A 15,201-nucleotide genomic window follows, 5' to 3' on the forward strand; every position below is an offset into this window, starting at 1 on the left:
GTTTTGTTTGTTTTTTTCTCCCTTTTTTAATCTAACAGTTATTTTACAAACAGAAAGGAGTGTGAAATATGGTAGTTGTGCTATTTTCGATATGGTAGTTATGTGCTTAGGTTCTGCCAGATAATGAGCCAACACCACCCTTAATTAATTAACACTCGTGTTAGTTTTCAGTTTCATTGCTTACCATGTTTAAGCTGTATCATCGTTTACTCTATTTATCTAATTCGCCACTATAATTGTTCGCAAAAACATTATTGTAGTGACTTTTGGGGCTTTTGAATTTGACATTCATGACGGAGTCAGAAGACGGTTACTAATGCAAAACCATCCTTTTATTCCATTATTGGATTGGAGTTGATGTAAGTGCCCAACCGATGTTGATTTCAATACTTTATTATTGAATCATTGCGCGTTTTTCTATTTCATAAATACTACTAATTCTCTTCTAGATACATTGAGATTAATACACAATTATTATTTTTTTCACTTTTTTTTTCTTCTCATTTTTCTTTTTTCTGTTCGTTTGACTTCTCATTCAAGTGTTAAAGAGTCGTTTTTCATTAGTAGTATAATAATAGATTCGACAACTGGTTTTCATTGCATGGACTCTTTTTGAGTCATTGACTCCGGGCAACAACGTTTAATAAATCAAACTACATTAAATGCGTCATGTCATAATAACATGTAGTTTAGTGCGCACATGACAAAATCATATTTTTAGCTTTTAATTTTGAGTTTTGTTAATCAAATTACAATTTCTTTTATTAGAAAAAATATATTACTAAATTATTATTATGATTTTTAAAACATATTAAATGTGTTTTTATAATTAAAAATTATAAAAAAAATTATAGTGTTCTGTAAATTAAGAAGACATTTTATATTTTTTTACATGTGGATCAAGTATGATCATTTATTTTGTATAAATAGATAGTAGAGTTAATAGTTATTTTTTAAAAAAAATTTAAATATCTTTTAGTCTGTAGGATAATAAAAGAATCATAACTATTGTCTTCAGTCAAAAATTAATTTTTATAAATATATTTTTTGTGTCTCTTTTTATTTAGCCAAAAATTATGTCATCTATTTTTTTTTTTTTTACCTTAATAGTCTTCTTTACACGCTATCAAACCATTTTCAATGGCTTTTAATTATTTTTTTTTGTGTTATTCTTTTAAAATATAATATTTACTACCATATACAATAGTTGTCTAACTTATATTCTATTAATATTATCTTTATTAATTTTCTCTTTCATTTTGTAGAATTAATCCCACGAACTTGAACATGAACCTATGGTATAATATCGTTTTTAATTTTAACTTCCAGCATGTGATCTTATCTTAATTTTTTTTTCTTTTGCTAGAATTAAAATAATAATACTTTATATTACTTTTATTCAAGTAAAAACTTTTAAATTTTAAAATCTTTTCCTATAATTCATGTTTAACAATAACCACTTTGACAAGTTTTATATTGACTGTCGAACGCTCAACATATTTTCTTTCTTTTATCCACGCTTGAGATTAGAGGCAGAGTTTGACTACAAAATAAATGAATGTAATAAAATATTTATTGTGTTAAATTTAAAAAGTGTAGTAAGTACATCTCTTTTTAATTAAAATTTATTATTATTAATTGATTAAATTTAACTAAAAAAGTCAAAATTAATAATTTACATAAGAAAATAATTTTCAATTACTTATTGGATTGAAGATGTGCAAGTTTCTTAAAAGAAGGGATTACTTAGAGAAAAAAATGCTAGCATTTTGTGAAGAATATTAAGGATTTTAAACTCTAATTAGGATAGTGAAGTCATGTGAACTTTTAATTAAGCATTTTAATCTTAGTCATACATTTTGATTAAATAATTGTTCTTATTTTTACATTAAACAAAATATTTTCATTACAATTCAAAATCCTTAATCCTTATTACATGAGAATGCTCATTTTATAAAATAGGGAGGAGGGTTCATCTAACTATTAAATAAAAAAATTATTAAGTAAATTAAGAATATAAAATTTTATACAATTTAAGAGAGAGTTAATACTTTATTAACCAATAAGTCTCAAAGATTTACTCTTAGTATTTATTTAATTTAAAGTTAAGCAAATAATTTTTTTAATTAATTTTGAAATATCAAATATAATTAATATATGTGCACAAAAAATTTCAAAAAATATTTTTCTAACTGAAAAATAAACAAACTCTTAAAATAAGTTGAATTTACAATTATAAATAAAAATGTATTATTAATTTTTGAAAAGATTTAGTCTTTGATAGAACTATTTCTTTTTACTCCTTTAAAAATTTAAATAATAACAGTATTTGTTATAGGACTGATTCAAAAAACAGCAGCATTTATGAAGTTCGAAAGATTATTCAAGTCTGGTTTACAAGGATAGGATACAAATGTGTTAAATCTTCTCGTATTCTCTTATTCTCTTATTCTTCCCTTCTCAATAAAATAAAAATAATAAACTATATAATGATGGTAGAAGTTATTTTCTTATATATTATTTTGAAAATATAAAATATATTTAATAATTTTTTTGTTTAACAAATAATTAAAAAATTCAATAAAATAAAAAATATTCTTGATTACAATAGAGGATCCAAATTTGATAGCACAGAATTAATTTATTTGCATGTTTTGAAATTAGAAACATTGCTTTTGACTAATACTAGGCCTCCATGTCAACGAAAGCCATCACAAGATATGATTGCTACAACAGCAGTCCATAAAGATAGCCTATTAGCTTTCACATAATCACAGCGCGAGAAAGAGAGGATACTTCAAGCGTTAACTAACAATTAACATATCAATATACCCTTTTAAGTATTAACGCGTCTAGGCTAGACTCAGTCAAAGGTTACCCAGCTTGACCAATACCCCACTTAAATTCTTTCCTTTAATTGAGCCTCTTTGATTCACTCAATTGCACGAACCTATTAGTTGTTTATTCGTCCTTTTCATTGTTTTGGGAGAACGGGTGTTTGGATTGATTGATGACAAAGAAACAAAGATAGTCCCTCCCCTCTTATTTATAAAATAATTCGTATATGTTGTCTAATAAACGATCATTTATGACAATGAATAAATATAAATATAAGTTAAATGCTTCTAAAATTATAAGTTGTTTAATAAACAGGGTTACTAAAACTTTTCTAACATCGGAAGGAAATATTATGGTATTAAATAAAAATGAAGTTCTTTTTTTTTTTAAATAGGTGCATAAAAAAAATATAACATTTTCTTCGTTACATTAATTTTGATGGGCCGTTCTTTTACATTGTCAACCGATTAAAATACATCGTTAATATGATTTTTATATTAGTTATGATAGAAATTAACGATTCTTATTATAAGACAGTTCATGATGACGCTTTTCTTGTATTTAATACCTTTTTATCTTATAAATTTAAGAGGCCTGGATATTATTTTCGAAAAATAAAACATTTATTTCAGTCTATTCAACGTATTATTAAATATGCTTAGCAGCGTGGGTTCGTAAAAGAAAGTACAAAACAGAGACATGATGCTAAAGGACTTTGTCAATTTTGTTCTGTAGCCTCTTGTCAAAGATTGATAGTAACGAGGCCCAACGACAGCTGCTATTGATATCGGGTATGTATTTTAAGGACACGAGAAATGGATGCTTATGCTGCTGACCAAATGAATTACCATTGCAAATTAGAAGGTGAAAAAGGAAAGATCGTTATTAGGAAAATGACCAAGTCTTGTAGAACATTGGTTAATCCTCGAAAAATCGAAACACAAGACATTCCAGAATTTACCGAGACCAGTTCTAATTACACCTAATATCTTAACTATCAACTGTTCCAATAATTGAGATTCAAGGATTCATCCATAAAAGTAAACCGCGTCTACACGGCATGTATGTTTAGACTGATATCTTTATTGTCAAAGTAACTTTTGCGATCATAAAGAAAGCAGTACATAGGGAATTGGGTCAATCTAAGTTTGTCCTTCCAAAACATCATCCAAGTGACATGCCACTTACAAACGGTGCCATATGAAAATATTAATGTAATATCTAACTCGAACATGCAGGAAATCATTAATCCATTAGAAATCAAGAGTCACTCGTATTGGAATGCCAATAAAGGCTAACACATTAAACAGTTGTTACATCTAATGTGTTTGCAGTCATCACTGCTACAACGTATAACCAAATTAGGGTGTTAACCCTGTTTATTTGGAAATTGCATCTCTGGTTCCTCATTTCTCCCAATGAATGTCAATTTATCAAATCTAGCATATTGCTTTGGTGATCACTCGCAAACAGGTTCTTTGTTTCCCAAGCTTGTTGGAACTATTTTACATATGGGCATGTTTTCATTCTTACTCAGAAGCTTCAAGGATGGATGAACCTCAATGTCACGCGTGAATATCCTATCTTCAATATCAAGATTGCTCACGTCCACAACAATTTTTGAAGGAATGTGTTCAGATGGACAACAATACTTTAGACTAGTTCTGATCTTATTCAAAATTCCCCCTGTAATGGCACAAAAAGTTTAAACCATATTTAGCATTAGAACCACATTAAATTCCCACTGATATTTGGCATGAATTATGCATGATGTTTGAAGACAGCGCAACATTTTAGAAAAGCATGGAGTGTAAGTCAATTTTGACCCAACATAACAGCAGTCTTCCCAAGGCATAACAAGCAAAAGTCATGGACCATTGAAAGTAGGAAAACTGAACACTGATCTTCAACGAATACTGTCAAAAAAATACTTTAGCAATTAATAGTAGTTTTTCATAGTCAATATTTTCCCTCCAGTTTTTTTCCATGTTTTCTAAACTGAAATTACTTATCAGGATTGCTTGTCTTTTAAAGCTCTTGGAAAGATTGACCATTCAAAGAAGAAACAATACGTGCATATTAAACAGTGTGTTTAACCAACAGCTGTTACATAGCCTCTGTGGGTTATTACTTTTCTCATTCCACCATAAGCAAAACAGAAGAGCAAGAGAACAAAAGACAAAAGGTTAAGAAAACAAGTACACACTTCATAGGACAGCCAACTCCTGTACTTAAATTGCACATGTTTGAGAATGATCTTTGAAAATGTTTGAGAAGACATAGATGTCCACAGCAAGATAACAATCAACAAAAAACATAACTGCCTTGCAACAGCAAGATAATAGAAGTAATAAAAGTCAATGAACATTGGGTAGTTGTATTCCAACAATCACCACAAAGACCATAAATGCCAGTGAGAGATGAACAGAAAAAATATTTCATACAATCTTAAAAATTATAACAAACCAGTACCACTTGTCAGTTATAGATGTCAGATTTAACTAATCTCTAACCAAATATGACTACCTTGCCCATATTTTTGCTTGGGCCAAGCATGGACAAATTCTTTGAAGTGATTGCCTCATGAAGTTAATTACTAAAAACAATCATTCTGAATTTCTTGATGGAGAAAATCCATAAAGATCCCTGGTTTTCATTTTGCTTTTGTTGTTAGAAGAAAGAAAAGGTAATATAATTTTGGGAGCTACCAAAGCGACCTCTCTGTTGTTTCGTTTAAGGCATAATAACTTTGGTATTAGCATTGTGAATTTGACGATGTGATGATTATGAGAACCAAACTTCCAGCATAGCATTTCAAAGTTCAAACAGAAGCAGCTCATAATTCTTTACAATTGAATTGCATTGCATATTTCATTTCATTCACTCCTAAAACCAAAGCACCTTCTAATGAAGCTTAAAATAGGAGTTCCAAAACAATCAAATCAAAGGATTTACCTTTCTGGAGACCAGGACAAGTATCTTCCCCTCTGAAAACAATAGGCACATCAACCTTCAAATCCATTCCGTCTTCAGCCCAAACAAACACCATATTCAGAATCTGTCCACTCTCTTCGTCCCTATGAATCTACAAAACCCAATATCACAATTTAAATATTCAAATTAAATCGAAAAAATATATAAAAAGAATAAAGAAAACCTTGATAGGTAACACGGTTCCAGATTCAAGCAAATGAGAGGAACCGGATCCGGCACGGATCTGGAGCGGAAAACGTGTGGAGCAGAAGAAAGGAGCTTCGACGGAGTTGAAAATTGCCTTAATCTGCTTCTTCTCGACGGTGAGCAAGTGCTTCTTCGACGCCGATCGAGCTTCGGGGTTTTTTTCTAGAAGGTTCTGGAAGAAAACGACGACCGGTATTCGACCTTGCATTCTGTCTCTGGCTGAGACTCTGCTGCCACTGCACTCTCTTGGAATGGCTTGGATCGTGTGGTAATGACTACAACGGAATCCTGACGAGGACCAACGGCTCTCTCCCACTCTTCGGAGGTGGCCGCCGGCGGAGCGCCACCACTGCACCATCATTCTTTTGACTGTCCCTCCCTTCCCTGCAGCTGCAGTGCAAAATGGGGTTTTGAGATTAGGGGTTTTAGCTTCTGGGCCTGTTTGGGCTTCTTTAATCTGGGCCTTAGCTTGCCGGGGACCACTATACAATGACAATAAGCAATAGAATTCGATTTCACCAAAAAATAAAACCAAATTTCATTCATGGCATTGAAGCAAATTTACATCTTACAAACTATTCCTATTTCTATTTATCTATTCATACGGGGGGAAAAAATTAGACAAATAAAAAATTTAATCATTTTATTAAAACTAATTAGTAAGTGCCTTTTTTACTTTTAAATTACTCAAATATTATTAATATTTATATGAATAAAGGGTGTTAATAAAAATATAGTAATTAATATTATTTTAAACTTTTTATATGGATTGCTAAATAAGATTAAATTGTATTCTTTCTCTGGACAATAAATGATAGAATAAGACTTAGGTGTAGAACTATAATTGTTTTTAATGTTGTTTTTTAAATTAAGATTAAAACTTTATATTGATAATCTACACAATAAATATTGACATATATTAATGATATAAAATTTTAATTTTGACTCAGAAATAATGTTAAAAAAATACCTATAATATTACACCTAAGTTTTTATTCTAAATAATAATGGAAGTTATGTAATTTTACATTAAGATATACACTATAGTGTAATTTGAATAAACTTTTTATTAAATACTTAAAGAAGTAAAAAAAATAGTAAAATGAATAAAATTGTTTTTATAAATTAAAAATAACTTAAGTTTCTCTAAAGTTTTTAGAAGCTCTTTAATTTAATTTAATTTTTTAAAAATAATAAAAGTTATTTTTAGTTTATGAAAAAAGTTTTAGACTATATTTGGACAAACTTTTTGAAAAGTCCTTATAAAAAAATTAATATAAAAATAAATAAAACTGTTCTCTTAAATTAAAAATAACTTATACTTTTCTATTATTTTAAAAGTTCTGAGAAACTTTCTTATTTAATTTTTTAAAAATTTGAAGAGATATATTATTTTTAAATTATGAGAGATGTTTTATTTAATTTTTATACATTTTTTTCATAAAATATTTTCTGCAAGTTCACTTAATAAATAAGAAAAAACAAAATCTTCAATCTTATATGCATTGTGGTCATTCTCGAAAGGTTGGCTACCAAAACAATTGTGAACTTCCACAATTTTCATTCCTAAATTTTAAAAATATTATATTAGTCCTTAAGTTTAGTTGTTGTTATTCATATTTATCATTAAGTGACATTAAAAAGAAATGAAGTAATGGATTGGATCGTTAAATGACATTGTAAATTTCATCACAACAACAAAACAATGTCATAAGTGAATATCAACCAACCCTAAACTATTTATCATTTCTCTCTCCTTTTACCCATATTTCAATTTCGATTCTTCGTCTCCAGTGGAACAAATCTTCACTAAACACTTAAACTTCCCAACTATTTCCATAAAATATCAATTTCCCCTCTTCCAATTCAACTCTAAACCCCAAATGTAACAAATATCATCATTCAACATCACTTTTTCATCAAAAAGTGAAAAAGAAGTCTCAATCAAATTAAAAACCATTGTTGTAAATCTTTCTCTCAAAGAAGACCAAGTGGATCCATTTTATAGACATGAAGGTAACAGAAATAATATTAAATAATTATTCAAACACATAAAGATAAAAGCAAGTGAATTTAGGGTGAAACAATTACAAACCCAATTGTAGGTGAAACAATAAGATGTTGAAATGTAAATAGGAGATCAAAATAAAAGTTGAGAAACAATAGTAGAAAAAAGAAGAGATAAATTTTAATACAACTATTTTCTCAGAGTCTTGTTATGCCAAAAGAAGAAAGAAAGGAGAATAATTTCAAATTTTGTAAAACAAACTCTTTTGGAATATTTTAATACTATTTTTTTTTATAAATTGAATGGATCAAATGGATTCATTATACCCCTTCACATGAAAGATCCACATGAAATTCTTGTCCAAGTTATATAAATACGATATTAAAAAATAGTTTATAATTAAATCTATATCCTTTTATTTTTTCCTCTTAAAGTCCAAAAAGCAAAAACTAGCCACCAAACCTAAGAATCCAATGCCCAAAACATCAAGCTTGAAGAACAAGATAAGGGCAAAGGAGCTTGGTCTATGCTAAAATAGTCTGAGGTCTTTATGAGCCAATTTAGCTAGTCTATCAAAACATTAATTTGTTTTCCTACGAATATGAGCAAATTTAACAACTTGTACATTTTTCAGTAAATAGTGAATAAACTAAATAACGTGATATAGAGGATAAAACTAAGCTTGAACATTCAAAATAAGATTAAGAGTTTTCTTAGAATCATTCTTATTCCAAATACAATGGATGCAATGCTTTACTACTGGTTAGACTTCCAAAAAGACTACCTATAATTAAGCTTCAAAAGTAGAGTATGAACCTAATATGCTAACGTACCCCGTAAAGAAATTACCATTTACATTCCTTATCAGACCCCTACAAGTAACATTATTGATAATATGAGCAAAGGAGCCATCTACATTGAGTTTGAATTGTCATGCATTTGGAAGAATCCAATGAATAATTTATCAATCTCTTAAAGAGTGGAAAGGTTAGCATTCCATTTTATGTAAAAACATATGATATACTAGCCACATGTAATATTGTAGATTAAAGCATGAAGCGATAAATAGTTTTTTTCTAAGAATAAAAAAAATTATGTCATTCCAAAGAAATCATATAATAAACCTAAAGATAACATTTCAATTACATAAGCCATTTTTATTCTCCTCTTGCATATTATACTTATCCAATCATTAAGACTAGTACTAAAAAAATTTATTTCATTGATTTTGATTTTCAAACATTATTAGCATATAAATAGTATCTTAAAAAATTGCATGGTTGTTTCAGGAAGAACACCTAAGGTGTAAGTTCAAATAAGACATCAAGAAGTTTAATAATAGTAATAATGTTACAAATATACCAATAAAAATATAGGGTAAATTTATTCCAATTCCATTATTTATTGGAAGCAAGATAACTATAAGGTAAATCTTGCTATACTTTAAAAATAGGAATTTTTGCACAATGAATTAACTTGTCCAAATCATAGATTCAATTATTAGTTCAGAATTTCGCAGTTAAACCACCTCCAAGATTTCAAAGCAGGACTTTGAAAAGATCAAGTCATTTAGAAAGAATATGTATCTATATATCAAATACATGTTGATATTTATCATATATAGATCCTTCCCTAGTTTAAATTACACTTTGGTCCTTAAGTCATTTTGAGATGTAATTAATCTCTAGCTAACTTCCATCATGAAAGTTAAATTTAAAGAATATATATCTCTAAATCCTGACCCTTAGTCAAATATGAAAGTACAATTTTTTCCCTAAGCTAGAAGATAGAATCTAAAAAGTCCAAATAAATCACATAAAAAAACCAATTATTTTCATCACACACAGAATTAAACAATAGCATACTATAATTAGAAATACTAAAAAAGCTAAATTGAGTTAGAACCACTTTACCAACATAGACAAAAAAATTCATTTTCCATAAAACAATTTTTTTCTAATTTTATCAATTAGACTAAAGAATTTTTGTTAGAAATCTCACATGTGCATGGATGAGAATTCTTAGGGATTAATTACTAAAGAATCACTAATATCTTTGATTGAATCAAAGTTGATATTATTAAAGAAAAACAAGTTAAATTTCTCCTTATTAACTTTTTAACTTGAAATAGAGCAGAAGTTATTCATGACTTGGTTAATAAAATTAGCTTGTTGCAAATTAACTTAAGCAACTAAAATGATATCATTTACAAAGAGTAAGTAATAAATTTTTGGACCTTGTTTACAAAAAAATAAAAGGATCTATGCACTAATTTATATTTTATCTTTAATTAAGTGAATTGAATTCTCAATATGTTAGATAAAAATATAGGAAGAGATATAATCTCTCTGCATAATTCCTCTAAATGGCTTCAATTTATTCAATAGACAATTATTTCAATTAATACTCATTAAAGAAGAAAAAAAAACAATTATAAATCAAATTTAACAAATTAGACTTACAGACTAATTTTAATAAGAGTATAAAAAATAATTTTTAATTTATTATGTCATAAACTTTTTTAATCAAGTTTTGAAATCATATAGTTGTTTTTACCTTTAAGTTTACTAAATGAACGAATTAGTTCTTGAAACATAATAAAATTAGCATACCTTGTTTATCAAAAATAAAACTAAAATGATTTTAGAGATTAAATAAGAAAGAAAATCCTTTATTTTATCAGCCATAATTTTAGTAACAATTTTATAATTAATATTATATAAAAAAATGATCTAAAATAATTTTTTCTTTCATGATTCTCAATTGTAGGTATAAAGTTAAAATGTTTTGATTAAGTCTTTGAATATTCTAGAGCTTGTCAAAGATGTTCTTAGCAAATTTAAAAATATTTAACTTTAAAATATTTCACTAGTATTTAAAAAAAATGTAATACATCCACGTTAGAAGATTTAAAATTATTAATAATTAAAAGATAGAGAATTTTTTTTAATGTTGATGGAGTTGAAACATAAAAAACGTCATTAAGTAAATTTAAATATTTTTTTTCTTTTATTAGAATATGTGTTTATGTCTTAAATATGTTACCAATTAGAGTTTTCATATTTAATTATGTTAAAAAATTTAGTAATTAATCTTATCATTTAATCTTTTTTTATTAGTTTCATAATAAAATACATGTTTCGATAATAAAATTTATATTTATATTTATGTTTTGCAAGTCTACTAATGTTGTTTTAAGTATATTACAAGAATTTCAAAGTGAAATTTGATAAAGAAATTAATGTTAGAATTATATATTTTACTTTGAAACTACATTTGATTAAAAGTTTGTTTGTTTTTTTTTTCATTAAAGTGTGATTTCGGAGGGCAAATATACCAATCAAGAAGTAATAAAGGGTTTTTAAATTAAGTTTATGAAATATCGTCCCACAAGAATTATTTTTCAATTATTAAGAATTTTCTAATTCAATTGTTTAAGCTTCAAAGATACGAGATTAATTAAAATAAGAATTTATAAAATCTATTATGAAACTAAGAGTAAGAAATACAATGCATGTCTTGGTTAAACTTATCAGAGAAGAATCTAAGGTATATGAGTTTTCTCATTCAATCCTTTATATTATTTTTCTGTTTAACTCTAAATCCGATTTTCTTGTAATTACTGATCATTCATACGAATACTATTAATATCCAATGGTCATGCAATATTAATATTCTTTTATCTAAATTAACATCTCTAATAATCATGCAAGACATTAATTTAAGAAAGCTTAAGGAACATATAAACTTGTTAATTTAATAACGATTAGAAGAGAAAGATTGGTTTGGTCCACCTAACCTTTGTCTCATTTTACCCTATAGATCTATTAATTAACCAAGGTACGGTCGCCTGACGATATAATTAATTAAGATTAAGAGAGAAGCACAATAGGATAAAATTTAATTATGAAACGGAAATCAAATTTAGATTCAAACTTCAAAACCTCATAAATTCATGAACAATAGTTTTCATAGCCCTAGCTATGGACTTAGTTACTCATGCTAAAGAAAAGAACTAAAACAATCATAAATAAAGCCATAATTAAAAGAAATAGCAAAGTAGAATGAGATGAGTTCTCAGTCTTCAAGTACGGTCGCTCGAAGCTTCAAGTCCCGTCAAGAGTGTGTCAAAGATCCCGTGCAAGAGAGACGAGATGAGATGTATCCCAGAGCAAAAGCCAAGGTAAAAACGGTGTCTCATGTGAGGCATGAGGTCCTCTTTTAATAGGGTTTGAAAACTTTAAAGACTCTTCATAATTGGGCTTCTCGCAGATGAGCATAGCCGTGCAATGCCTTAAGCACGATCGTGTATGGGCTCGAAGTACTCCCGTGCTTGTTGAAAGAGTCTGAGTGTGCTGACTGCTGCGAAACTCTAATCTTCTATCGTTTTGGGCCCAAAACGCATTTAAAGTCCACTTGCAACATCTTTACACCAAATTGCATAATTAATATATAAATTAGTGTAAACTTCAAATAAAATATAGGTCAAATATGAATATATGGGCTGTAAAATAGGGTCTAATTACAAATTTAGCATTAGAATTATATATTTTACTTTGAAACTACATTTTATTACAGGTTTGTTTGTTTGTTTTTTTTTTCATTAAAGTGTGACTTGTGTTAGTATTGCAATTTATGAAAAGAATAAGGATAAAGATTAATTTTGGTGGCTTATTAGAGAAATAAGACATTTAATCTAATGACATAAACTAATTAATGACATGCACCATGTGAATAGAAGAATTTTCAAATAATAATTAATGTAACAAAGTTAACTTGATTGTTAAATTTTTGGCCTAATATTTTTCTTATAAAAATTTGTTTGTATATTGAAAAATGATTGAAATTTGTCATGTTTTGATATAAAAAAATTAGGCATTTGTTAAACTCAATTTTATTATATACTTTAATTTTAAATAATTATAACAATTAAACTAATAGGTATTAATAATTTCAATTATAAAAATATAATTTATATTATAACAAAATTAAATATGCATAAATTTTTTATAATGACAAAAATTAATAAAAAAATATATAGTTAAATATTATCTCAACAATTTGAATTGCTATAAAATAATAATATATTACTTAGACTTGAGAAAAATCAGGATATGACTACAATAAATATTATTTAAAAAATAATTTACAACAACAACTTTTATTGCTATGATATATATATATATATATTGTTAACGATAATTATTATTGTTAAATACAAATTTTTTTTGTAATAATAAATGTTGCTAGTAGTTTTAAAAGAATACTAACACTTATATTCTTCTATAGATACAATTTTTTTTATATATTATCTGTTCTAGACTATGTTCCTTGTTACTTTAATATATTTTTGTCAAATATTAAAATATTTCAAGATTAATTTAACAATTCAATCATCCTTAAAATAAGGTCTAACCTTTGGAAGGCTAAAACTTGATCTCCATATTATATTAAAGGAGGTGCATATTAGTTATAAATCACTTGTTGAATAGAAATTTCAAATGGAAGTTCTTCTTCCATGACTATTGTCGAACCATCCTTTATCATATCTTTATCCATTTCACCTTCTTCTTACTACAATTCATCAAGTTTCTTTCCTTCGTCGAAACTTTATTATAACCTTTTCTCTTCATAGGATTATAAGACTTTTGAGTGTAAGGTTTGAGACATCATCAAGAGATGGAAGCACAAAATTTTAGACGTGTCAAATTAGACTCACTCTAGAAGTAAATCTTATAAAAAAATTTCTATTAAACAACTTTTCATACACATTGAATTTCTTGAATTTATTTATTAAGTTGAAAGTTCTTATTAATTAAATGAAGTTTATAAATTTTTATCTAGTCTAAAGTTTAGTTAATATTTCATTAATTAATTTTAATTTAATATATAATATACTTTTTAAAATGTAATTTAATATATCTATAATACTTCAAGTGTTATGGATAATATATGCCTCTCAAAATCATAAGAATTGTCACAATAGCTATATAGCATGTTTAAAATTGAACAAATATTGAAATTGAATGCATATTTTATTTATAATACATGAATGTTTTCAAAAAGGAAATTAGTCTGTTGTTAAGTTACAATTTTTTCCGGAACGTTTAAGTCTTCAAAGGATCATGCAAGAAATAAATATATAGTTGTTTACCCATGATATTTTAATAATTAATTAACTACAATTCTTACTAAACTAATTGCTTAATTAAGTAATTAGTTACTCTAATTAGTTTACTACATATACGTGCACCCAGCCCAAATTAGAAGAATTAAACATTCTAGATATTTATTATCTATAAGTTTATCTCACATTTTGAGTGTAGGTAACGATTGAATTGAAAGCTAGGTGTTCGGTACCAATAACTCATGTTTCAAATGTTCATAAGATAATTGTTGCATATAAAGCCATCGAATTATTTAAACCTTCAGGCCTTTTGCATTGAAAAAAACCATTTTCTCCTAGCTTTTTAAGTAGAAAAGAAGCTATAATCATTATATTAAATCTACATTAATCATTAAAATAATACATTTGTTGTAATCTCATTTTTCTTTCCCTTACATCAAGTATGTGATGGACAACAAATGACTGTTTATTACTAGTATTTGAGACCAATAGTGTCCACCACAATCAAAACAATTATTTCAATCAAATGATATTAAACATGAGGGAATAAACAGATTCGACTATAATTAGTCCATTGTTACCTTTCATAACAATTGCTAGTAATATATTATTTTGAATACACTATTTAATATATATATATATATATATATATATATTTTGTTATTAGTTGAAAATTTAAAAAGTCAAGTACTTACCTCAAACATTAATTGCTCTTTAAAAATTGGTTTAACTTGTTTTAACCGAACCAATTACAAAGATTGAGTTATTAGCATTTTTTAACCCTTAATTTCCTTCTTATCACGTATTTCAAACTTAAAAGAGACATTTTAATATAGTTATAGTCATAAGTTTGTAATGCAAAAAGAAGTAAGAAAGAGAGAAATGTAATTTCAAAATTCGTAAAACAAACTCTTTTAAAATATTTTAATACTAATTGTTGATTTTGTTTTTAAAAAATTAAATGGATTGGATGGATTCATTATACCCACTCATGTAAAAACTCCACTTGAGAAAATTCTCGTTCAAATTATATAAATATCATATTAAA

At 26.9% G+C, this 15,201-nt stretch overlaps 1 protein-coding gene across 2 annotated transcripts; it reads right to left on the reverse strand.

Annotated features, from left to right (window-relative positions):
• Nucleotides 1-3,872: 3,872 nt before the first annotated feature.
• On the reverse strand, nt 3,873-6,439 carry LOC113858809 (50S ribosomal protein L25). 2 transcript variants are annotated; one of them, XM_027491568.1, is made up of 3 exons: nt 5,996-6,439; nt 5,794-5,923; nt 3,873-4,524 (listed from the first exon to the last, which is right to left on the reverse strand). In XM_027491568.1, the coding sequence occupies exons 1-3, from the start codon at nt 6,377-6,379 to the stop codon at nt 4,298-4,300; spliced, it is 741 nt and encodes a 246-aa protein (XP_027347369.1). In that variant the 5' UTR covers nt 6,380-6,439; the 3' UTR covers nt 3,873-4,297. The 2 variants fall into 2 exon arrangements, with proteins under 2 accessions (XP_027347369.1, XP_027347370.1); XM_027491569.1 differs by having other exon boundaries at nt 3,969-4,524; nt 6,113-6,397.
• Nucleotides 6,440-15,201: the final 8,762 nt, after the last annotated feature.

This window comes from Abrus precatorius, unplaced genomic scaffold, assembly GCF_003935025.1.
Source record: "Abrus precatorius isolate BTA unplaced genomic scaffold, Abrus_2018 Scaffold2, whole genome shotgun sequence".
NCBI lineage: Eukaryota > Viridiplantae > Streptophyta > Magnoliopsida > Fabales > Fabaceae > Abrus > Abrus precatorius.